This window comes from Indicator indicator, chromosome 18, assembly GCF_027791375.1.
Source record: "Indicator indicator isolate 239-I01 chromosome 18, UM_Iind_1.1, whole genome shotgun sequence".
Classification (NCBI taxonomy): Eukaryota; Metazoa; Chordata; class Aves; order Piciformes; family Indicatoridae; genus Indicator; species Indicator indicator.
The window spans coordinates 14909572-14936858 of record NC_072027.1 but is presented as its reverse complement, the minus strand read 5'-3'; the positions used below and the strand labels follow the sequence as shown (position 1 = coordinate 14936858).

General features: G+C 37.4%; 1 protein-coding gene across 2 annotated transcripts in view; it reads left to right on the top strand.

The window, feature by feature from the left end:
- Positions 1 to 27287, top strand: part of TENM2 (teneurin transmembrane protein 2) — a 506506-nt gene that overhangs the window by 257454 nt on the left and 221765 nt on the right. For both annotated transcript variants that reach the window (XM_054389071.1, XM_054389069.1), the window contains exon 3: positions 14386 to 14595. In XM_054389071.1, coding sequence (XP_054245046.1) covers positions 14386 to 14595 — 210 coding nt within the window. The remainder of the gene's footprint in view (positions 1 to 14385; positions 14596 to 27287) is intronic.

The following is a 27287-nucleotide window of genomic DNA, read 5'->3' as shown; positions in this document are numbered from 1 at the left end:
AATTCTGGGAAACTGTAACATCTACCTTTCTTTCTTTCCCCTTTCTTTCTTTCCCTTTTCTTTCTTTCCCCTTTCTTTCTGTCTTTCCCCTTTCTTTCTGTCTTTCCCCTTTCTTTCTGTCTTTCCCCTTTCTTTCTGTCTTTCCCCTTTCTTTCTGTCTTTCCCCTTTCTTTCTCTCTTTCCCCTTTCTTTCTCTCTTTCCCCTTTCTTTCTGTCTCTCTTTCCCCTTTCTTTCTGTCTCTCTTTCCCCTTTCTTTCTGTCTTTCCCCTTTCTTTCTGTCTTTCCCCTTTCTTTCTGTCTCTCTTTCCCCTTTCTTTCTGTCTGTCTTTTCCCTCCCTCCCCTGACAATTATCATTCATCAGCACTTCTGTTTCCATTTTCTCTACAGTTCCTTCAGCATTAGATGCTTTTCAGCATCTGTCAGTATTGTATGATGATCTTCATGAGATAGAAATGCGAATTCTTACTGCAGAGGAATGAGTTCATAATCTTTTAGTCCCAAGTTACAGTTACATACTTAGTCCTTTTGTAGAATCCTTATCCAGCTGTAGCATTTGCAATTTATTTTAGCTTTTAGATTAAAAGTAAGTAGTGAAGGAGAAAACAGAATAAAAATAAAGGGTTTAAACAGAATACCAATGCAGCACACCCCCTAAGAAAACAGAAAGCCCCAAGCCAAGTCAGTAAACAGTCAAATTAATAATTCACTCAGAAGTGGGAGTAATGGTTTCCTAAAGTGAAATGACAAAATCCAGTAATAAAAATAATTGTATTTGTATCTCTTTTAATTGGCTTTAACCTTTCCCTTTGTATGGAACTATTAAAAAAGTAAAGAGGAAAGTATTTAGAGAGACAGATTTATGTTAGCTCATAGTTTGCACTGTTTTAATGAGGTCAAAGCAATAAAGACTCTCAACAGATCCTAAGAGCTGGATGATGAATGACTGTCTTCTGCTGATTCACAGTGTTGTGCTCAAGTCTTCAAGTTGCTGTTTAAATATGAAAGACATAAAATTCTATGGTTAGGAATAATTCTTGAATGATTTGCTTTTTCTCAGAAATCTGTATGCAAATGTATTTCAATAAAAATGAAAGAAAATCTCTGTCTTGGCAGGAGGAAAATGGAAGTGGTTGAGTAAGAGAGAATGTTCTTAGGGTGTGACTGATTTTTTGAAATAAATAAAATACACATGTACATACATGTGTTTAAATATGTCTGCTGCGGATTCAGGCAAGTCTCCAGTGAAATGATCATTAATCATATGGAGGAAAGTTAAAAATGCGAATTTAGCAATTGCTAAAGGTGCCATTTTCCTAATGCAAGGTTACACAAGTGATGGATAAGTAAGTGGTAGTTTTAGTAGATCTGTGGGTAGTAATTACTGCTCGTTGATCTTTTCTTAATAGCTTCATTTATTAAAGGGATTTGTTATATTTGGTTTGGTGGAAATATACAATGCATCCATCTTATAACCGAAAGATGATCCTTAGGATTTCTTAGTCTTATGTTAGGTCTTAATTTTTCCTTTTTTTGCTTTTGGTATCTGAAGTTAAAATCTGAAAATAGGCAAGCAACATGTCTCCTGGTTGGTATTCACATAGTCATTAACATTTATGTAGTGAGCTCAGTATCTAAAACCAGAGTTGGTAAGGACATTCATGGTTGCTGACTGTATTCCTAAGGGAAACTGAAGCTGCCTAAGAAAGAAGTGCAGTTCCTCTCGCACCTAGGAGCACTGTGAGAAATAAATCCCATACAGTTACCTGCCTTTCACTAGCAGTGTCTTCACGTATCATTCATGAGAGAAAAACCCCTATAAAAATAAAATAGGTCTTACTTTCTCTGACAAACAGCCATACTGTTGGCCTGAAAGTTTTATTAGCAGCTCACATTTATATATTTTTATGATACTTTTAAAATAGTGAATTATGAACGATTGAAAATACCCTCCAGCTTAATTGAGAACCGTTATGTCTAGTAATTGCCAGTGATTTCAGAAACAGCCGTTGTTCTCTGGCCTATTAACATAATTTGAATTTTTTATTGCACTTCATAATTATCTGTTGGAGTTAACAAACAGGCCCATTTACTGAAGCGTTTAAGAAAAAAGCCCCAAATGGACTGGATTGTGATGGATTATTTCTATTAACCGACCTTACTGGAACAGTTTTGTACATCCGTTTTTGATGGGATCATGACTTCTGATAGAAGAGGAGTGTGGATTTTCTAGTTTTCATTTCATCAAGTGTAGGCAAAATGGCATCTTTAAAAATTCTTTGACTTTTTCTTACGTATCTACTCCATTTACTCAGTACCACTTTAACATGATCTCTATGACAGCTAGAGAGAAGTAGTATTTCAGCCTTAAATATTTAAGAAAGTTCATCTGTTCACCATGGCAAGTTAGCAAAAACAGAAAAAAAAACTTGGCCCCTGCTTAATTATAATGTTTTTAGATCAAGACTCCTTTCTAGTTCTGTGATTTGTGTTGGAAAAAGCTCTTTATCTATCACTTAGATTTCTGTGTACTGCAATAAAAGAGATCACTGAAACTCACTGTGTTATTATTACTGGTTTTCCCAGCACATGATCACATGCAGTGTGCTGTCATTTGAAATATAAAAGTCTCCAGTGACAGAAAGATCTTCTAGTTAAGTTCCTATTTCTGTCATTCTTCTTTGTAGGAATTATTTTAAACACCTTTTTTTTTTTTTTCCTTGAAAGTTTAGACCCTGAGCCTTCAGGTAATCTTCTCAATTAGTCCCTGGGGCTGTAGAGAGGCAGAGAAGTGCAATTCTCTTAGTGGCTGAAATTGCAGGTTTGGGTTAAAATTAAGGCTTTTAAGCCATCTTTGCTGGGGGTGGGGGAAAGAAAGAGAATAGGAGCAAATGGAAATCCTGGACTTTTGGTTAATGGTGAGGATAGTGAAATATGTGATCAGCTTTTCAGAGAGAATTGTAACTAACTCTTCCTTTGTAACCCTCTGGCAGGTTAGATGTCAGACTCCGTGCACAGCTTCTCTCTATATCGATCCACTCTATCCTACTAACTTTGTCTGCATTCCCCTAAAATCCATCAAATCTTGTGTTCAGTCTCTGCAGGGCTCTAATGGAAAGTCTGAGAAGATTTAGGGGGCAGAGGATCTAGGTGGGGTTGAGCAGGAAAGACAGTCTTTGAATCATTCCTACCTAAGCCAATTGCTTGTTCAGAGCTTTCAGCTATGAAATAACTTCACCCATCGTTTATGACTTCTCCCTGTGGCAGGAACATTTTACATATGCTTTTACATTGATAATCAGAAAGCATATATCAATGGTGGAATTGTTAGGGAAAATATGTCAGTGCTGAAAAGACAATCTCTGCTGTGAGAAAATAGAAAGGATTCCTAAGCAAGTGTAGGGTTTGTTGTTTGCTGTGTTGTTTTTATTTTGGAGGAACTGCCTTTCCAATTAACTGACAGAGCTCAGCTGTAAACCTACATTCCAGACATGAGCTTTTGGAAAGCTCTGAGTTGAAAGGACTGTAAAAAATACAATGCATGCCTTGGCCAGTGGCAGAGTTTAGGTTTGAATAGGCCCTGAGAATTAAAATGGGGTGCTTTTTTTTGTTTCGTTTTTTTTCCTTTCAGGGAATTCAGGGATGTTTTAGATATGTGAGGTAGAATGAATGGAAAATTTCTTAATATGGAAGTCTACACGTCTAGTTGCAAACGATAAAATAAATGTTACATGACTATGATTCTTTGTGATTTAGTCTAGGAGCCATTGTTTTGAAGACTAGGCAAGGAAATCACTTGGTATCTTTTGTAATTAGTGGAACCTCACTGGGAATTTGGAATTGTTATACTACTTCTATGAGAACTTTTCCTGTGGGCCAGTGGCTGTTGTTACTGCATCGTAGACTTCCATCATGCTTGCATGAGTCAGGGTAACTGATTTGGCCACACCTTACTCTCATATAGTATGTGGAGATTTTTTTACCTGTGACTTGCAGCAGTGTAAAGGAACATCCTTAAATTGGAGACTGCCTCAGCAGGGTTACCTGCAGTAAGGATAGAGGGCAAGAGGGTTTTGCTTCTTACGTAACTGATGTTCTAAGATGTTTAACATTTGCTTATATTAAACCAGTGCCTTCATAGAATCATCCAGGCTGGAAAGGACCTCTGGGATCATCAAGACCAGCCATTTTGCCCACTACACCAAGTCTGTCAGTACACCATGTCCCCAAGCACCAGATCTATACATCCAGAGATGATGATTCAAACACCTCCCTGGGCAGCCCGTTCCAGTGCCTGACAACCCTTTCCCTGATTTTTTTTTTTCCTAATGTCCTTTATCCAAATGACAGTGAAACACAACCCATTAGGTTTGTATCATGCATTATGATGGCTTTATGTAAGGATGTCTAAATACCTCACAGGAGAGTGGTGATTGCATGCAACCTATAACAGGCTTGCTGCATTTTGCAGTCAGTCTTTGACTCTGTCACAATGTTTTTTTGTATTTTATCATGTGCTATGGATTGAGAAGATACTAAGTCTCGTATTTAAGTACTAGCGAGTAGTGCTGTGGATGTCCCTATCATAAAATTATACAAGGTGTTTACTGCAAGCGTATTTGACAGACTTGTATCAGGCATCCTTTTAAATAATCTGAGCTCTTTTTATACTTTATTGTAGCGGTAAGTTGCTGACCAGTGAAGGAACTGATAATTTTCAAAAACTATTAATTTACCATACGTATATAGTAGCTTAGTTTCTGTCATATATATATATATATATATATATATATATATATATATGTGTGGTCTAGAAACAATACATATTACATATGTGCTAGCGCATATATATATGCCTTTGATCTTGGAGGGGGAGTGTCTGATACCTTTATGTCATTCAAAGTTAAAAAAGGGAGGAACAGATTATCTCATTTAGAAGAACAGTAACATAACTAATTGCTTTGTGTCCATTATTAAAGGAATATGTCCTCTGTACTCTTACAAGACTGTTACTTGTGAGGTCTTAGAGATAAATCTAATTTTCATTTTCTTTTATTCTTTGTTGTAGGTTATTTGATTTACTGTACTCAGTAACTGTATTGCCAAGGAAGTTGTTTCTGCCATATTTCCCTACCTCACTCACTACTTAGTGGTGATGCCAAGGTAGTTCCCAAGTTAGACATGATGTGACCTGTGGATTTTTTCATCTGGATGTGTAAGGGAAGCTCTCAGCGTACTTTGCATTGGATCAACTTTTTAGCTGAGAGAACTGGTCTTCTTCATACTTGTATTTGTGACATGCAGCTATGAATACAGTAGTTAGTTGTCTCCTTATCTTACAATTTCTATGTAAATGAATATTTGAAATAAATATTCTGAGTTAAGTTCCAACAAGATAGAAGTTGCTTTTATGTTTTGGACACTTGACTTCGAGCAAGAGTCAAAAAGAAATAATTCCAGATTACTTAAGTACTTTTTAATGTTCTCTTTCACCATTGATAGACCAAATGTGTGACAGTTGTACAGTCATATTCAGTTCATCTTCCCTGGCTGTTTTCTCCTTAAGTCTTTGGCTGAGTTAAGTTATGACTTAGAGCTTGAGCATGGCATTTGGGAAAAGCAGAAAAAGTAGTATAAATGTAAATGTGAAAAGCTACAGCTCATTCTGTTTTTGAAATTGTTGGTGTGAAAAGAACTCAGCAGTGTTTTATTTAAACAAGGTCTGCTTCAACCTTGATTGACTTGCAGTAAATTGCCTGGTACGAGAGGCAAAAGGAAGTGGATAGGAAAATGGCAATCAGTACCAAATGTTTCACATATTGATTGACAAGCACCAGAGATGTGCTAGAGTAAGATAAATTGGCTAGCAGAACCCATCTTGACAGCTCCTGAGATGGGAAAATTGTTCCTGTTAATTTGCTGCTGGGACCTTGTCATTTATGGGGATGTATATTTGAGTGCCTTCTAATGGTGTAAACAAACTTTGGATTCCTAAGTAGCATATTTCAGCTTCAGTCACTTTAATTCTTCTTTGTCCATGTTCTGAGCTGTAGTTACAAAGTGCTTGAAGATTGAGAAGACAAGAGAAACAGTCATTATTTTAAAGATGCAGCTCATGCTGAAATACATACTGGTATGTTCAAGCTATTCTATAGCCTGCTGGAGTTTTAGATTGGATATTAGGAAAGAATTCTTTACTGAGAGGGTGGTCAGGCATTGGAACAGGCTGCCCAGGGAGGTGGTAGAGTCACTAATCCAGGAGGTGTTCAGAAAATATGTAGACATAGCACTTCAGGACATGATGTAGTGGGCATGGTGTTGTTCAGCTGACTGTTGGACTTGATAATCTTAGAGGTCTTTTCCAACCTTAATGATTCTGTGATTTATTTTTCAGTGGTGTTTTTGCTTATTAAAAGGAGTGGAATAGAACCTATTTGTTTTAGAGGGAGAAGAACTATCTTTATTCCTTCGTTCTGGCAACTTAAACTGTAACTATAATGAAAAGATTTCTTACCTTTTTAACATATCTAATTTTGTGCTTTCAAATGCCCTTTAATCAGGTTATAAGTTTTCTTAGTACTGCGGAGCGAAGCTTCCTTTCCCATCTAATAGTTTTTCATGTCTGTGACTTCTTTTCATTAAAAGGAAATTTTATCTTTTTAATTTCCTGAGCTGCTCTCCCAAGGTGCTATTAATTATAGTGATACGCAGCAATGGTGAAATAGTTAATGGTCTGATAGCTGTTGTGTTGCAGTCTGCCACTCAGGTTTTATTTTGGCTAAATCCTTTCACATAAAGTGAAATTTGATATAAACCTTCTCAAGAAATCAATTTTTTAGCTTTCATGTAAGGAGAATCCAGTGTTCATGTAAGGTATGGTCCACAAGCAATGAATGATATTTTCCTTTCCTTCATAATTTATATTGTTTCTTTGAGTTTACTTCACAGATTCTGAAATGGAAATCAGCTTTACAAAGACACAATATTTCAAACTTTATTCAATACTGAGGGTGAATAAAATTTTATCTACACTTGAATCACTTATTAGTGGTTTGATAAGTTGTCCATAGTCTTGTATTTTAATACTTCCTGTATTACATGTCTTCTTCAGGGAGTAGTCAGCTCTACCAGCAGATGCCAGGGAGATTTTTTCAAGGGCTAAATGGGCTTGCTCTGTATTAGTGATGGTATTTCATGTTTCCATTGGATCTGGAACTGCTGTTTGGCTTCAAGCCGTATTCCTAGATCTGAGTGCAGTGGACCATCCTGAACTGAATGAGCAACAGCAGCCTGGTATTTCAGTCAGGAAAGGACTGCTCTTGTGAGAGCTTTTTCTGCATGCAAAAGCTTTTTAGCACTCCGGGGTGAAAACCTGTCTCTGCTGAAGTCAAAAGCAGAATTCGTATTGACTTACATGGAGATGAGCTTTTGCTGTGGTTTACTGTTAAAAGGTGGATTGTTCATTCTTGACACAGGATCTGTTATGGGGCATGGTACCTTCCTGTCAGGGCACACAAATATTCATTGTTAAATATCATAACAGTCTTCAGCATGTGTAGCACCCAGTTAAATGTTTAAGAAAAAGAAAAGATGCTGCCTGAAGATGCAGTAAAACACCAGAAAGTTAAGTGCTCACATGATTTTCTGCTTTGGAAAATCCCACCAGTGACATACATGACTGAAAAGTCAAGTCTTTGGTTTCCTTGTACACCCAAAACTTCTGCTAATGTCAAAACAGGTTGTGTTAGAAATGCAAGGCTGGATCTTGAGAGAAAAAAACAGATGAAACAAGAAAAATGTAAATATCAAGATAATATATAAATGTAAGTATTGGTATCAAGAGTAAGAATACTTTTCTTACTGCACCCTAGAGTCTCCCAGCACTAAAATAAAAACATCCCTAGAGTATATCGTGGCAGATGTTTAGCACTAATTTTGAAGTGCATTCTGCACACCTTTAGAAAACAAATAGGAGCACCGTATTCTAACTCAAGGTGTACCTAAGAGAAGGAGGCTTTAATAGCCTGAAGCAGAACTTGACAGAGCATAGCACTGGCACTGCACTGTATGATAGAGCAGATTCTAAGCATATCATTTATTTATCCATTTACATAACATTTGTGTGAAGCCTTGTGTTCATTTCCCATTTGCTCATCAGTAATTAGAGCTGCTTTTTTAGTAGGTTGCAAAGAGTTAACACAAACTTTCTAATCACAATCCAACTCCCACCAGTTAGTACTATCTCTGTTTGACTTTCACAGTTTGTTAAATAATTACAGGTCGGAGTTTTCTCATGTTTGTTCAAGATAATGTTATTTTCCCCACCTATTAGTAACTCTTGGCTCTTGAATCACTAAAGTGTTGCAGTGTTCCTGGAAATAAATTTCTCTAATAGAAATAAAGCCAACATCATTCAGGAGGATGTGTCGTGGAGACAGCGTGAGTGGTTGTTTTACAGTATTTCAATAAAATAAGGTGAAGGTAAACAGGAGGTGTTTGAACAGTGAAAACGAGTTTGTAGCACTGCATAGTCTGAACTGTGTCACTAGAAAAAAAAGATCAAATTGAGTGCTTGTAAGGGATAGATTTCATAGGGTATCTGGTAGTTACCTACCTAGGGCCTTATGTTAGTGGAATTGCCTGGCATGAATGCTTAGCTGATGAAATTGATAGATAAGAGCATTTTTATCTTCTCAATTTTTAAAATCTGCACAGATTAAGTTACTGTAAAGGTGGAAGGTCAGTCATGTATGATGATGGTTGTGAATCTTCCAATAGTTTTCTTCTAAAACCAACATTCATAATCTTAGAATGTTGGTTTTGTCTCACAAGAAAGAGGCAATTGTAGAGTTGTTATAGTTTAATGTTGCAGTTAGATCAGTACAACCTTTTTTAGGGATGCTAAGTTAATTCAAGTTCATATGAATTACACTTGTGTGGATTTGTCTGTGTCTTCTTGCTCTGGTTTTACTGGCTAAATCAGAAGTACAGTAAGAGTAGAAAAGACATTTTGGCTTTGAGTGGTGGAAAAAATCACTGCAACAAATTGGTGTTTTCCAGCTATGAAGGTATCAAACATATGCCAAGTAATCAGCTTGCCAGTGTAATAGGTTCATGAAGGAAAAGAGTTTTCTCATCTTATTCACTGATGTTTTTCCCAAGACAGCAGCAGCTTTTATAAAATGAGGCTTATAACTTCTCATTACAGAATCTAATCTGCCCAAAAGACATTGAACAGCTGCAAAACCCTAACATCATCTAGCTATAAATTGTTTTTATTATTTATCTTTGTTTAACTAAAAGAGAAAGGGGCATCAAATGATTTAACAAGACAAGAATTAAGTAACGTTAGCTTTTGACAGCAGCAAATTATTCCTTTACATACTGAATTGGCTCAGATAATTTTTAAGTCATAACTGTCTGCTTATTTTTAACACCCAAATTCCATAAAACTGATATATTTTTTAGATGGATTGCTTGGGAAAATTAATTTAACTTTATCACTGCAAGTCTGAAGAGAAGTGATTGATTTCCAAGTTAGTCTTATTCTTCTGCAGATATTTTTGTAGTGATACTATCTTGCCTTGCTACAGTGATTTTCATATTCCAGAACTACACATGCGCAGTACTTCAGGAAATAATAACCACATACTGAGGTCAGATGGTTTAAGGAAGATAACAAAACATGAACAAGCTTACACAACGCATCTGTAATGAAAAATAGAGAGCAGGACTTGCTGGTGGTTCTTCATCCTTTTTCTATTATCTGCATTTCTCAAACTGTATTCCTAGATGAGCAGTAAATGGTTCTACTACAGAGGACAGGAAAGAGAAACATATTAAATATGAATATATTTTGACATTAGTGGTTTGGGGTTATTTTTTTGCTAACAGAAACTGTTTGCCTTTTGTTTTTCTTCTGTCACATATAATGCCTTATAAACAATTCTTGTCTGATGACAAAATCTAACTGTAACTACAGCACTGCTAAGCCAAAGAATCTGGCATTATTTTGTTTTAATCAGAAATTTATTTATTAATTTATCCATACACCCACCCCTAGTAGGATTGCTTGGAAATGGAAATAGGAATTATAACATGTACCTAAAAGGAAATAGCCTTGAGTTTTAGGATAATTTTATTTAAACATAATTTTAACTTCTGGACTATGAAAATGCTGTACCTACACAGGGGAGAGATCATGCTTTCTAAACAAATGCACTGTTTGTCTTGTACCATGTGAATTTAAAAAGCTTTCAAAACTATATTTTATGCTGCAACTGGTCATCTTATGTTACTGGTTTTCTATTCTCATAAAGGAGGTAGAGGTTTTGGCAAGTATCTGTTAATTTCTTCAGTGTCCTTTTCCTGAGTGTTTTGGTCCCTTAGAGTTGATTTTGTATTTTGAGGTTTCATAGAAAGGGTCTAAGAAAACTGGGTGTGGTTGAGAGAAGAGGTAGTTCCACTACCTGCTTGAGAGGAGAGGGAATGGGTATTGCTTACACTGTTTGACTTCAGTGTTGTCTTTGGAGATCTTGCCAACAGAAATGCTTTCACTCCCTGAGTGCAACTGGAGTTGATGTGTTGATGATGTCATGGAGCTGTGACTCGGCAACACTGATGCTAACTTCTCCTCCTAACACACCAAAAACCAAACCACTAAAAAATATACACCAAAAGAGAGATGTCAGGGCTTCAAGGGCCCAAGTGAAGTTCTTCTGGTGGACCATAGCTGCAGGTAGCCCCATGGACAGAGCAGAGTGGACAGTACCCAAGCCTTCATACATGCAGTCTGCAAGGACATAGTTGCAGACATAGTGAGCACACTCCACAAATAGCTGCACCATTTCTTCCTTGGCAGAGTAGATTCTACAGTGCAAACAGTGAAAACAGTGTCCCTGGGCTTCTTGTGCCAGGAAGGGCTCTGTGGCTCTGCTTCCCGAGATGCTATGGACAAAAGGTAAAAGTCTGTCTTTGCACAGTGATAGAAATTGCCTTTCAGGGCATATTCTTGTCTCTGCTGCAGTTACATAATTGTTTTGGGTTTTTTTTTATAGTCTTCACCCTGTTCTTGCACTTTCTGCTATTTTTACAGAATGAAAGTTTTGAGAAAAACTGAAGTGGGGCAAGTAGGGTGTTCTTGATTTTTCTTAAATGGGAAACAAACCCGTAGCACTGATTTGTCTTTACTGGTTCATTGTTATGGAAGTCAGAGATGATGATTACTGTGTCTAGATCTCTTTTGTGGAGATTTTTTTTTTTAATGGTTTCAAAGCCACCTTCTCTCTTTCCGTGGTATGATAGGATGGTGTCAACTTCATGCTTAGTTGCCCTAACTATCTGTTTTGATGCAGAGAAATAGGTGAAACCATCAATAAACAGATATGTGCAGGAATATCAGCCCCTGCTTTTAGGAAGACCTTATTTTCTCCATCAGCTCTTGTGAAATAGCCTCTGTGAAAACCTTTTTAGCTTGGCTGGTTTTGTTCATTTGTTGCTTTCAGAGAGATAGGAGCTCCAGAAGCACTGGAAGTAACCTTTCCTCAGTGATAACTCTCTGTCATCCAAATCCTGATTTATATCTTTTTGTTGTTGTTGTTTTGAAGCTTGTTTGCCTTAGAGAAAAAATGCAACAGGCGTTTAGGCAAAAAAAAGGAACTTGCTGCTGAAGAAAATTACCACAGGTGGTTAGATTTCTTTCCCTCTTTTGTATATTTCGTTTGAGGTTTTTTGTCTTGTCTACTTGAAGTCTGGTGAATAAAGGGTTAACCAAGTCCTCTTTACAAATAGATCAGCATTAGAGCTGGCTGCATGAGGTAACTGTTCAGTGGTGTGTCTTGTCTTTCCCCTGAGAGCAGCCAGCACAGGCTGCTTAGCTCTGGGGGGAAATGACTTCGTCCCCAGAGAGAAGCTTTGCCTGCTGGGGCTCCACACTGGCCTTCAGGGCGCTGAAGTACAAATACCATTTCAGCTACAAAAATAATAGATGCTGTTACTGTACAGAAAATGGATGATTTTTCCTTGTCAGTTAACTGCAGTAATTTTACCAAATACAAAATATTTCTATGCCAGTTATGACAATATATATTTAATTTATTAAATAGGACTCTGCTTGAGAGTGCCCAGCCCACTGGCAGGACATGCTTTGCACAAGTTTTTGAAGGACAATTTTTTACTTGCAGAAAGCAATTATTCTGGGGAGGAATAGGAGTCTGCTGAATGTGCTGTACCTCAGGAATGTTTCCCCTTCATCAGCTGCCTGCTTAATTTATGGTGCTGTGCACTGCAAATACATGCATCTCATATTATCTGGCTGTTTCCCGACACACTTAGCAACATTTCTCACTCTTTATAGAGGACTTAACATTGCTGACAGTGTAGGTGCTGCAGTTAGGCTGACTTGGAAATACGGTGAGAACATGCATGTGCTGGAAGAGGAGGGTGGTGGGTGTGCCACCCTTGAGTGCCTATGTCCCTTGCTTTGCCTCCATCGGCTGTCCAGCTCCATTTCCTGAACTAACAGACCAGCTCTTTTATCATGTCTGGGGCATGTCCAGCCAAAGGCATTACTAGGCAACCTGCTTTGTGTATGGCAACAGTATTTACTATATAATTAACTAGTATAATAGCTTAATATGTAATAAATAAAAGACAGTAAATGAGGTTTATTGTGGAGTAGCTTAAACCCATTTCTGTCATATGATAATTTGGTCATGTAGTCTTATCAATGTATCTAGTGATAAAAGATAAGCATAACAGTCACTTGCTTGTCTCCAGGTATTTATTTTACTTTAAACTTTTTTTAAGGTTAGAAAGTAGTTCATGCAATTTGTTTAGTACCATGTAGCGAAAGATTATTATTTCTTTTTCGTATCTATGGGTACCTTTCATTGCTGCTCCCCAAACATAATTTATATTGATGGCCAGATTTTTTTTTATTTCCTTTATTTTCTTTTTTTTTTTCTCTCCAGAATTTGATATGTGAGTCTAGAAGATTACCTAAAAGTTTATGGTACAGTGTTCAGTGTAATTCATCTAAATTTTGGTGTTCTTAATGCCAAAAATGGAGCTGTAACTAAGGAGAAAGCCAGTGTGTGTTTGCTCTGCTACCATTTCTTTAAGAACAACGGAAAACGGGATGCACCATGTTATGTAGTTTTGCTGCATTTAAACATTTGTTGCTAGCATGCAGCAAATCTCTCCTTGCCTCACAGACTTTGGCAGTATCACAGAGGTCATATTTTCCTATGTATAAATTACTCATAAACAATTTCTCCAATGCACTAGATAAACTTGCAGAGATCAGAATGCGTGTTTCTTTTCTTCTTATCCCTGTAACTGGTCATATTCTAATAGGCAGTGTCAAAAAAACCCAAAAACTGTCTTCATCTGTGTGCATTTGATGAAATAGATTGATAAAAAGTTAGGAGAGGAAAGTTCGCAAAAGTAAAGAATAAATAAATACAAGCATTTTGTTGACTGAAGACCATGAGTTCAGTTGACCAAAAGTATGTTATTACAGTGGGCTGGGGTGTATGGTACTCATTAAGGACTGGGTTTCAGAGTTGAAATTAATGTATCTGGTGAGCTAGGCAGGAAATTTTGCCTTTATAGTGCCGGTGAAGAAAGAAATGAAAGGACAGGAAAGCTTTGAGTTTCCAACCCGTATTCCAGCTTAGCCCATCTCTACTAATGGAATTAATTCCCTTTCAGCCCTGCCATCTCCTATGCTTCCTGTCACATTTGTCGGTAGCTTTTGGAAGGATCTACAACACAGGGAGACCATTAGTTTACAGATAACCTTCATCTGGTCCTTGTTACATGCCTCCAATAGATTCCTGCACTAGAGCAATTTCCCTGGTAAAAATTAAATCAGAACACCACCATTGTTTTAACAAGATGTTGCAGACTCGTAATACCAGGAATCAACTCGTTATAATCCCCTTTTTCACAGATCTTATTTAGCAAAAAAATTGTGAAAATTATTTTGGTGAAATGTGTAGCTGATGTGCTTGCATTTTGCAACATCTGGGCATGCAGCTTGGGGCCTGTCAGCATTTGGCTGCTGTGTGTGTGATACCCACACAGAACAGGCTGCTTTTGATCCAGAGGTGGGCAGCTGCTCTCATTCACCCAGCGTCTGTTCATCTGATGAGTTACAAGCTGATGCTGTGAAGAGATTTTTGGAATGAGTCCACAACATAGCTGCTCACAATGCTTTGAATATGATACAAAGGGACAAGTTTGCACCCACACAGAGACTGTGTGGCTCTGCATACCAGCAATCGTGTGTAACGATGGACACTTACAGTGCAATTACTTGACTGCTTGAATTTTTTTCATTACATTCATTACTGATCTTTGATCCCTGTGTCCTCTTTCCCAGGTCGTCCCATTCCACCTACATCTTCGTCTAGCCTTCTCCCATCTGCTCAGCTGCCCAGTTCTCATAATCCTCCACCAGTTAGCTGCCAGATGCCATTGCTAGACAGCAATACGTCCCATCAAATCATGGACACCAATCCTGATGAGGAGTTCTCTCCTAATTCATATCTGCTAAGAGCGTGTTCAGGGCCACAGCAGGCTTCAAGCAGTGGTAAGAAAATTGCAAACATATGGAGTTTGTGACGTGTTTGTGCCAGTTTGATGCCTTTTTCTTGCAAATGTGTTCTTGCGTCACTGCTAAGTTTAGAGCATCGATGGAAAATGAGGCAAACGAAATCTGACAGCTTTATTTTGTGGAAACCTTTCTGGAAATGCCATACTTCATATATGTTTTTCCTTCATTTTACTATAGAGAGTTTTTTAGTTTTAGGAGTGTTATAAGCAGTGTAAAAAGTGTTATTGAATTCTTGTCATCAGAGGGATTTATTTTTCAGAGGTGACTTCCTGCTCCTCTGTGCATCTTCTAAAAGAGATGCCTGCATGCAGTAGTTCTTTGTTCTGTATCCACTAGTCCAGTATCTCATGTACGTGATGGGATTTCGTATCTAAAGTGTGTGTTGCTTCTGCCATTCTGTGTCTGTTCTTGTTTCAGAATCTGTCTGCTTCTCTACTCTCAATGTCACTTTTAACTAAGTTACTGCTATTTTTCAGCAGATCCATTCCTGTCTTTCAGGCCACTGTTTTAAAACATTTGCAGCTCTGCTATCAGTCATATAATCTGTAATGGTTAGGATTTGTTGGTTTGTTTTGTTGGGTGTTATTTTTTTATTGACAGATACTGACTTTTCATTTTGACAGGCAGAAATGGAGGAACAAAGACCTAATCTGTTTGTAGAAATACAGGCAAAACAAAACAAGGCTTCTGATTTTCTGCCTTTTCTTTGTTTGAACACAGATACCTGTTGTGCAGTTCTTGTCTGTTTAGCTAAGCACAGTAGGTTTGTATCTTACATGTAGTTTGTGATCTGCTCGAGGTCCCTCTTCCTTCTAACAATGCAGACCTGAACGGTATTGCAGATGCTACGTGGTGTTGAACTACTGGCCTTTATGGGTGCACCTGGTACACTTGGAACATGCCCTTTAACAAAGGCTGGGGATGTGTGGTGGGAGGATGAAACAATGAACAGAAATTGAAATATAAAAAAGATTCAGAACTGGATATAAAGTAAAACTTTTCCCCTAAGCATTGGATCGGAACAAGTTGCCCGGAGAGCCTCTGCAATCTCTGTCCTTGGAGCTTTGCAAGAGCAGATGGGTTAAAATTATGAACTGCTTGATCTGACCTCAGAGCTGCCCTTGCTTCACAGGAGGCTGGACTGGGGACCTCCTGGGATTCCTTCCATCCTGAATTATCCTTTAACCCTACAGTCCATTCAGATATGTTAAAACATAATTACAAAAAGAAATAATAATTCAGAGATTGACCATGCTCCCTTGCTACTTAAGGTTTGAAGGTGGAAAATGCTACCAGTTTTGAGTGAGGGTTGGTTTTTTAAGAGGTTCAGGGGTATTTGGGGAGCTGCAGACATCAAAATCTGTAAAGGGCAACTAAATAGAAATCATAGAAATGGGGGAGAGGAAAGTGGATATGATCTGATCTATTTTTGACAAGTCATATAGCTTCTATAAATAGTAGACCTGCCATAGAAACATTGAAGAGTTCTTTGAAAGAGTCAGCCATTTCTGCTTAAGGATGGCCTAGTTGGTGAAGGGTCTTTGTATTTTCAAAAGGGTCTCTGTGAAATCTATCACTAGGTGCTTTTAAGGGTACTAACATAGGTTAAGAGGGAAGACCCTTGCATGATAAGTGATTATTTAAAAGATGCTAAGTAGAAGCTGGAGTTCCCCCCAGAGTTTTCCTGCACATGAAGATAGATACTTGGAGGTGATGTGGGATGTGAGAAAGGCAGCTGATAGCAGGGTGGTAAGGACAAGATCATACTGTGAAGAATCACGGAAGGACCTTTTGAGACCAGGTAACAGGACAATAAACCAGGAGAGGAAATTCAGGGAAGATAAATGTAAAGTGATATTCATGGAAAAAGCAGCCCTGGTTCACAGATACTAATGGACCATTACCAGTCAGGAGTGAATTGTTGGAGGCATGCATGCTTCATTTTGGAGCTCAGGAATAAGTGAATGTTGACAGCTGAAGAAAGGAACAAAGAACAAAATAGAGAATATCTTCTAAAGGATGTGGTGGATCAAACATTTTACAAGGGTTTAAAGGTGAACAGGAAAAATAAGTGGGGGAGAGATGCAGTGAGGGTTGCTAGGTAGAAAAAAGTCGAAGTTAGGGAATATGAACAGAAGAAACTTGGAGGTTACTCAAATACTTGGTACATGGTATTTATAGCTGCTGGGGGAACCAGCATGGCTTTTCTTGTGAGGTCAGATGAAGGCAGTTGCAAATTCGATAGAAGAGTTCTTTGTGTTTCATTTTAAATAATAATAATTGTCTCTGCATATCCTTCAAACTTAGTGTTTCACACTTGTTTACTGCAGACTGACCCAAGGAACACTTTGGCATGCTCAGATGTACTTTAATTTGTTTGTGAATGGCTGATTTGTTCATTCTGTGTTTTAACATGTTTTCCCCCAAAATATCCCATTTGTGTCTTTCATAAATTGTGATAAAATGTTGGTTTTCTTTTTAATTTTGTGGTTGGTTTGGTTTTTTTTTTTTTCTTGACCATACAGGCATAGTTGTTTGATCACCAGTTAGAGTGTGATACTATAGCATCAGCTCTTCAGGACTTAATATATCCTCTGGAAATGAATAAGCATTTTCTAGTCATGCCATTCTTTTCTGTATTCTCACAATATTCCCTTTAGAGGGTTTATAAGAAAATACCACAGATAGTGAAACATACCTTAAACTTGGAAACATCCCCTTATTATTGTGACTCTGGAAAGATTGTCAGAGCAGCTTTTACCATCTGCATATAGAAAGGTAGACTCTGCTTTGATTTATTCTTTATATATATACCTTTTTATTTTAAGAAGTAGTTTTTAAAATCTATTGTAGGTCTTATGGAAACTTAACAACATAAATTCAGAAATTCAGAAGTAAATAAATTTAAATATTTTGTTTAAATTTGGGAGATTTGAAGATACTTAGATTGCAGACAATCTTTGATCATTAGAAATTATTTTCTAGCTTTCTCTAGGTTCTTCTTTAAACATTACTATCACAGTCTTCAAAGCACAGGCCGAAGATGAAATATTTGCAGAAGTCTTATGCTGATTACATTATATAAGTGTCCTCTTGTTTGACTGATTGTATACTTACACTTGCTTCAACTTCTACAATTACAAGGTAGCTCCTCAGCGAGTTTAAGATGAGTCTTCTTGGCTGTGAGGTTATAGTCATCCACTTGTACTACCCTATGCCCTTCACAATAGCCATTCTTGATATATCTGAAAAAATAATTTGCCTAAAAAAATTACCTAATCAAATCTTCCATCAAATGAGCAATCTATTGTTGATATTATGAAGGTCTTTAATCTCCAATAAATCTTTGTTAGAACTCATCAGAGCTTCCAGTTTGAGAGAAATGTGATTATAGCACTCTGAAAATGACATTACATCATTGGGGTGATTGGTTTATCATTTGGAGAAGCAACATCAATCATAACTAGCATAACCACACAGTAAATGAATTCAACCTTTCTCCTGCAGAACAATGACACAATAATTGCTCAAAATCAGACTTAAAATGAAATCAGAAAATGCACTTTCTTTAAATATGATGTTAACCTAATGGAATATATTATTAAAAATCATGTTTGAGGAAATTCTGTGTAATTAAAAACATGTGAAAATGTATTCCTTTTTTTCTCTCATTAGAACCTGATTTCAGTTGCAGAATCATTTTCTATGCAACAGATATTATGCTGTTTTTAATTGAACTCCCATCACTCACATTCCATTGCTTGTATTTCTTAATATTCAGCACAATTATACATGATGAAGGACAAGAGGTTTTTCGAATCTAGTGCACCTGCTGGTAGTATTTTGAAACCCACAAATACTGTAGAAGGAAATGAAACCTTTTATCCATGAGAAGTTAGTAGATTTTTTTTTTCGCCCCTTTTAAGGGAAGGTCAATTTCTGTCACACCATTTTCTGTGATTGTTTCTTACAGCTAGCAGTAGGAATAGGTTTACTTCTTCATCCTGTGTATGTTGTATTCATTTCCTTACTGGCAGTATAAGCTGGCTCACTTTAATGCCTTCAATCATAATACAATGCAACAGGCTGTTACTCAATCCTACATGAGAAAAAAGATTTAGGATTTTTGTTGCCAGTACCTTTGCCTTTAGTTTTTTTAATACAGGATTTATTCCTATTAAACCAAGTTTTGGGATCCCAAGAGAAAAACTGTTTTTCAATCTGAGTAAACACTTAGGACAATAGGTTTTGGTGTAGTGGGTCTGTAATTGGATACATTCGCAATCTGCAGTCGTTCTAACAAAGAGGAAGTAGATGCAGAATTATTTTTGGAGCATTTGGATTTTGGGAAAATTCTAAACTGTGGGTTAGATATTGCCATGATTCCTAAAGCAGTTACTGAAGCTTAATTGGAAGGGAGATTGTGCCTGATTTCTCAGTGTTACCATGTCTTCTTGGTGGAGAGACAATAGTAAAAGCGTTTGGCTCAGTGTAACCATTTGCCCACCCAGAACACAGGGTTTGCTTACATTTCTTCAGTTATTGGCAGGAAGGAAAGAGAAATTAAATTAAATAAAATAATTCTTGTTGTTTGATTTTTTTTTTTTGTGAGTTAGAGCTGAAATAAAGAATGGGTCTTGGTTCTTATGGCTTGCAGTAATTATCTAGTACTGTGATGTCAAATATCTGTATTTAGTACATTCATTCTAAACGTCTTAAAAGGATCTCCTATGTTCATCACCTATTGCCTGTCTCTAGGACCTAATTATTATTCATTCATAAGTACCACCACCTCCTTGTACTTGTAGTTTAATCCAGGGAGACAGGCTATTCTCAGTGGTGTCCTCTGGCAGAACAAGAGGCAATGGACTAAAGTAAAAATACAGAAAATGCATTTTAAATATAAGAAGAAACTTTTTTTTTTTTTAAACAAGCTTTGCAACAGTTTGCCCAGAGAGTCTGTGTCCTTGGAAATACTCAAAACAGCTTAGTGGCTTTTAGAGGTGTGGAAGACCTCCAGATTCTTTATATACAAAGCTGGCCAGGACTTAGTGAGTAGGTTTGCGTTAGCTACATGTGCAGCCTCAACAAAAGGTACAGATCACTCTATTCCACACTCTGCACTCTCAGACACTTTGTAGTTTCCCAGTGTTGACTATTAAAATGGTGAGATTTAATACTGTTCATAGTAAAAACAGCTTTCTCAGGGTGCTTTCTCAAAATCCATAGGCATTCTTTCTCAATGCACTCATTATGGTGCAATTAAACTTGTCTTGCTCATGTGCTGTCATCGCAAGTAGTAGAGGTCTTGGCCCCACACTTGCACAGAAGATGAGCATACAATTCTTGATCAGTATTTTGCATTTTGCAGAAAGTTTGGGGTTTTTTTCCCATTTGAAAATTCTCATTCTAAACCACTTCACTGGAATTGAAACCTTCCTCTCCTTGTCCGTATTACACTTGGGATGGGGAGTATAATTTTTCCACTTTGGTGTTTGTTGTTTGTTCTTGTCTTTGTTTAGTTTGGAGGTTCTTTATTTAGGGCTCTGTGCATGACTTCTGAGGTCATGTGGGGAGGAACAGTAGTCAGAAAGAAGAGCTTTCCCCTTCTCTACCTTCACTTTTCTGTCCCAACTGCTGTATGCATTTGTTAAGATTCCAGTGGAATCTTTCTGAAATCTTCCTTAGGCTTTGCTAAGTTACACTTAGAGAAGCAACATTTAAAATCAGTTAAGGTTCCAGGTTTGTTTTTTTTTTTTTTCTAAATTACTTTATATACTATCCAGTGTCTGCCTCTGTACATACTATCCAGTAACTATCCAGTATCTGCCTCTGAACAGCAGCCCTGCAGTACCTCTGGCTGTAAAATTCCCTGAATTCAATATATCCACAGGGAAATACCATGAGCAACTGTGATGGCATTTTACAACAATGAAAAAAGAGAGTTGCAAATTGATAATTTTTATTTCTATTTCCAAAGTAAGAGTAAATTATGTATGTTTGTTTCCGAGTCCATTTTTATTTCTTGTTACTGAGCATTTCAGTGCTACAGGCTTTTTTGTCCCTTGGCACCTGTCCCTGTTAAGCACTGCCCCAGAAGTAGAAGAAAGTAACACTGATTTGAAGACTTCTATCCTTAGTGCTTAATGCAGCTGAAGAGCATAAACCACTCCATATTTCTTAAAGACCTTTCTTCAGCAGAATGTGTCCAGTGTTTTCTTCAGTTACAATCGCTAGGGTTGAATAGAAGCTGAGACCTGTTGATTTTCATGAAGCCTGGCCTAGCTTTGAGGTTTTAAGCAACAGTCTCTTTCTACATCATTCTAATCAATGCATGTATTGAACAATCTGTTTTTAATACCTAAGTTCTCTAAATCCGTAATGGCCAGTCCAAGGTGACCCTGCTTTAGCAGGGGCCTTGGACTAGGTGACCTCCAGAGATCCCCTCCAACACCTCCCATTCTGTAATTCTAATTCTATTGCATCTTTTGAGCACTAGGTCTAATTTTAGAGTTTTGGAGTGGAATTAGAAATAGAAGGAATAGTGTTAACAATGTTTTCCCACTGAAAATGAAGGGTGTGCTTTTTCTTAAGTAGTAGCTCCATGTTGCTACAACTGTTACTGAAATTATTGCTGCTGCTAATCTGTGTAGCATATGTTGATGATGCCAGCAGATGCCTGAATTTCAGCCAGAAGACGTGATTCTTAATATTAAGACATTGCAGAACCATTGTATTTATTAATTTATGAATTCACAATTGTAACAGACAAACAAATGTCAAACAGAAGGTTCTGTGGTAACAATAATTATAATGTATTACAAAAAGCTGTAGAATTAAAAATGGATTCTAATTCTCTTGCTTCTGTTTCTCTTAAGCTTGCCATGGTTTCAAGAGCTGTAGAGATTCTTCTTGGCTACTTTTATATCATTTTAGCTTAGTCTTGTAAATATGTTGAACTGGAAGCCTCTGTAGCAATGAAAGCAGCAGAGCAAAGTAACTGCACTACTAATTTTAGAATCATAGAATAGAATCATAGAATCAAGAAGGCTGGAAGAGACCTCAAAGATCATCGAGTCCAACCTGAAGGACCTGGAAGGTTCCATTTCTCCAGCTGCTCTTATGCTGCAGTTTTCTGATATCTACCATCATGAATGGGAAACAACTTAGTTACTATGGCCAGGCAGACCTTGTTTTTTCTCATTACTTATCCTTATTTTTTCTCCTCCTAGCAGCTAGTTGGAGATCCCTAATAAATGTCATGCTTATGAACCTTAAGGACCAAATATTGTTACTCTATGCTGTTGTGCCAAGAAAAAGAAAGGTTCCTCAACTTGGTACCTTGCTAGAAAAGTGGAAGATGCTGGGGATATTATAAGCAGATTTTTTTTTTCATATGCTGAGGCCATATGCTGATTGTCTGCTCTTTGTGTGTGGGAAAGCCTAAAATTGGGCTTGTGAATGCTCTTTCCTGAGAGTCATGCTGTGTGGAAAGAATTTCTCAGTCTTCCTATTAATTCTGTCTTTTGATAGAGAGTTTTTAATCTTCTGAACTACATCTTCTTTTTTGTTGTCACTGACACAGTCTTAACATTTTCCATAGTGGATTCTGATGCTGTTTATATGAAAAAGGCAACATTTAGAAAATATTGTATGTTTTTAACTGTTACAAATACCATTTGGTAGCTGATTCAAAGTGAAGAGTCAAGTGTACATAAACCACGTGCACTTCACAGACTATAAAACTGAGAACAAAAAGTTTAGGCTATAAGTTTTTTTCATAATTCTTTGCTGTATTTGTATACAGGAGGTTGTGTTGGGTTGATCGTTTAGTTTGCAATAACAGAGAGCTTAATGACTTCATTCTTCCTTCTGATAAATACAAATAAGTGCTGTTACAAACACTTGAAGGAAAGGAGACCCTTTTCATCTGAGTCAATATCATGTCTTATGGATTTCCTGATTTTGATAAAACAAAGCTATACATTACTGCTTTATTTAAATGATAAATTATGCATTTTGCTGCTTATTTATTATTCCTGGTTATAGATTTCCTTATATGATTTACAGTTACCTATTTTTAATATGCTTGTAAATATTAGCATCTTATCAGGCTGATCTGTAAATATATCATCTATTGATCACACTGACATCTCTAGAAACTGAGTTTGTCTTCTTATAAAGCATATTTCAATCAATAGAAATTAGGACCTTTTCTTTTCCTTCAGAAGATGTTAAATCTTATCCTAAAAACTACAGGAGATGAAGAACTCACCACATCACTGGAGAAACTGCTCAGTGGTTATTAATTTTTCTCAGTCATGCCTGAATCTCTGCTTGACAGTTCTGCTATAAATGTGTTTTATATCCCTTCAGAAAAAGACAAACAAACAAAAAAAAAAAAAAGAATTTGAACTCTGTCACTTTATTCTGAGTATTTTTCCCATCCAGTTACCTGCAACAGCCCTGTTGTCCCCTGGTACTATGTAAACTGCACTTTTTGATGAAACCCTCCCCTGAAAATGCAGCTTATCCAAGCAAAACGTGCACTCCTGTTACTTTCTTATCAAGTTCCTCAAATGCGTTACACCATATTGTAAAGAGGATTCCTTTGCTTGCATCACTGCATCTTCTGCTGGGTTTTGCTGATACAAAAATCTTGTAGACCAAGATTTTTTTCTTTCTCACAATTTCAACTTTAGCAGCTACTTTGTACAGCCACTGTTACAATGGAAATGTGATAAATGTGGTTCCTCTGTTAAACAGCTGATTTACTATGATGTAGATTTATGGATGTTTCCTGTTCAGTGGACATGATGGGGGGTGCACACCATGGGGTTTATGTTGACAAGCTGAGCAAATGTTCAGGGGTTTTGATGTTATGGGGTTCATTCAGAGCTGAGCATGGCATTTCAGCTTTGACAGTGGTGGTGATGTGTACTTGAGCCATATCTGTCCTGCTGTCTGTATGTGGCTGACACTAACCATTCTATAAAGATTTGGTGTGATGGTTTTAAGACTGTCTTTTTAATATTTCTTCACAAAGTTCAAGCAGAGAAAGTGAAATAATGTAAATAAATCACTATTGGGTGTAAGAAAGCAAAGTAATGATTATTCTAAACACTTCCATTGGAGAGATAGAAATGTTTAAGAATCTCTACTCAGAACAAGGTTGGGGAGTTGGGCAGTCTGGGTCTCGGCTTGGCTTCTGCCTTTCTGCTTCTTCTTTTCTGGCTGAAGATAACACACTGACCTTGACAAGCCAAGTCTAACAGCCTCTCTGCTTCTTGACTCTCTGCCTTTTGCCAGGGGTTCTGGGGCGATTCCTTCTGGCTGGGGGGGAAGCCCCTTGGGGGAAGCCAAGGGGGATTGGTTGTGCTTTTCTGTTGATTGTACATATTTGTAAATGTTGTGAATAGTTTTGCTTGTAAATACAGCTTTCATTTGCTTCCAGACTGAGCTAGCCTGGTTATTGTTGGTGTGGGATGGGGATTTCAGCTCTCACACTGTTACATTTGGGAACTGAAATAGTTTGAGTGCAGTTCTTGAGCTGGCCAGTTCCTTTGTTGTTTCCAATAATAGCATACTAAAACTATAGCCGAGGGGTTTTTTCCTCACGTAAGCTAATCAACCGAAAAATGTTTCCTTTTTTACTACATTACAAATGTATGTAATTTATTTTTCTACCAGATTCTTACACAGAAAAGCTCAGGACTTTGTTTATAAAAGTTAATGAACTGCTCTGAGTAAATGCTTTTTTCAGAAACTTTGACATCGTGGCATAGAGGGAATCCTGTCCCATTTTGTGAGCTCCCCAGATGTTCCACAGCCAAATCTGTGACATTCACACATGAATGAGACCATGTCTCTCATTGTTCTGTTTGTTTGGATTCTGTGTTTTCTTCCAGTCTGTAGCAGTGCCACACTTGCTTCCAGTTCCCTAGGTTGCTTTTATGGCAGTGACCTTTTCCATCTACGTAGGGTGCTATTGTCATTCAGCTATCCTTCAGTCCCTGCCTCACCTCATCAAGGTATTGCCTCCCAAGTCACTCTATTACAATAGCTCCTTAATGCATTTGTGGTAGATACTGTAGGGCTGTAGTGGTGTGATTTTCAGTAACTGAGCTCTTCACTCTTTGTATTCTAGTCAGGCCCAATGAAAGGTCTCTGTGAAATAAATACATAAATATACACATATAGAAACATAACAAATCCTTATGATTATAATGATAGCTGTTACTTGCTTAGCTGGGATCTGAAAAAAAAAACAACAACTTATGTTTCCACATTTTCCACGTCTTCTCTTTTCCTCCCCTATGTTTTCCAGCTAGAAATTAATTAGTTATTTATGAATTGTTTGTCGTCTTGTGATATGTAGCAGGCACCAGGCAGAAATAAGTTAAAGAGTAAGTGGTTATTCTAAAACCCATGAACTTGGTAGATGTAGTAAGGTTTGTGAGTGCTCTGTGCACCTGGGGAAGGGGTCAGAGGGGAAAACAAACTGCCTTGAACAAAAGGAGGAGTTTCCAAGACCCTGTGTTTGAAACTTGAGGCTGTGGCTTGAAAGCATGATGAGATTATGGAGACTGATTTGTCTGAACAGACTGAGAGCTGGTGGTTTTGGTAATGCAAAAAGGCTGGTCAGGCACTTATAAAACTAATCTGAGGAAAAGACACAGGAGACTGACTAGAAACCAAATACTTAAAAGCATACTGTCAGCAGCTAAAGCTCTGGCCGTCTACACAGGGTACACAGCTGTTTCTTCCAAATCATTTACAGAAAGAAGTCATAGAATAAATCAGCACTCAAAAGTACATAGATGGCCACAAAACTTATTTCTTCACTTGTATTTCCAACCACATAACAGTTTTTCTAAATGCTTTCTTTTTCATTCTTTTCTATTTGTTGACCGCTGGAAAAATTCCACATTCTTCAGTTCCTCTGAGATAATGTCAAAATTGCAAATACATTAGAGATCTTGTTTCATTTTCTTTTTTTGGAACAGTTTCCATTAATATCCTGCTGTCACAAAGCAACTGGTACTGTTTCCCAGTTCTTTATCATAGCAGTTTTATTCTGGGGAGCCACAGTAAATTGCTCCTTGAGACACAGAACCCCAACAGTGTAGCTGACTCTTCTGGCTAGTGTGGAAGTTAGACTGTTCAGTCAAGGTCAGTTCAGATGATAGCAACTTCTTATTGTTTAACATTTAGATTTCTTTGAGGAAATCTGTACCAGTGGCTCCTGCTGGATAAGCAGCCTTTGCAGCAACAGTTTCTTCATAGGATGGTATAGGTTGGTTTATAGAACAGTGTTTTCTTTACAGGATAGCAGATTCAATTCAAATCTCCAAATTCTTGTGGAATCTACAGGCCCAAATACAGTTTGTGGACAGCTAGTTTGACATTCGTTCTTTCTAGGTGGCTGGGTTTTGTTTGGTTTGGGGAAGAAGGTAGGATGTATATAGTTTTGGGTTTGGTTTCTTTGTTTTATCTAGAAGTTTAAATATTTACATTAAATTGAACTGTTTTTTAATAACCTATCTATTAGGTTCATTTGACTAACAAAAAAATACATTGCAGTAGCTTCTTTTCAGGATTTAACGCTCTGTCATCCTGACTTATGTTAAAAGGATTGACAGAAATATCACCAGGTTTCAGACTGTGCAAAAATTCTGCAATTGAATTATTTCTAATTCCCTGATAATGCTCTCAGGTGGTTTTATGAGCAATCATCTAAAAAGTTTGAGAAAAGTGTAGTGAGATTACATCATTTCTGTGTTTGGTTTAAGCATAGTGTTATCAAAGAACAGGGAAAGAAAATTTAAAAAAAAAAAAAGACAACCTTCCTCTTTATAGTTTTTTTTTCCTCTCGTGTGTTTCCCAATACTGGAACTCTCTGTATCTTCCCCCACTAGTTTTCAGCCTGAGCAACTGTTCAAATTCTGTTCTCTTCTCAAATTCTGAAAGACCCAGGACTGTTTAGTCTGGAGAAGAGAAGGCTGAGACAGGATCTTACCAATATCTATCAATATCTGATGGGTGGCTGTCAAGATGAAGGTGCCAATCTCTCTTTGGTGGTGCCCAGTGATAGGACAAGGAACAGTGGGCACAAGCTAGAACACAGGAGGTTCCACCTCAACACAAGGAGATGCTTCTTCACAGTGAGGGTGACAGAGCCATGGAACAGGCTCCCAGAGAGGTTGTGGAGTCTCCTTCTCCAGAGACTTCCAAAGCCCCTCTGGATGCATTCCTGTGTGGCCTGTGCTGGGTGATCTTGCTTTGGCAGGGGGCATGGACTTGATGATCTCTGGAGGTCCCTTCCAACCACTAACATTCTGTAGTTGTCATTGCTAAGCAATTTGAAGAGTATTAAAAGTAAAAATAATTTACAAGTGATCCATATCAGAATACACATATGGTGTCTATTTGCAAACCTTAGGATTTTTGCAGAAACTTTAATGCCAAGATTATTCAGCTGAAAGTGTTAAAAGCTTATTTACAGGATTTAAAAGCAATAATAGATAATCAAACTTAAAATTGTAATGACTTGTTGCCTGGTCCACTGCAAACAGTATGTATATTTAGTCAAGACATAGAGGCAGCACAGTGAAGAAGTTTTTTACTTTAGAATCAGACTTCATATTTCTGCTCTTCCATTTATCTCT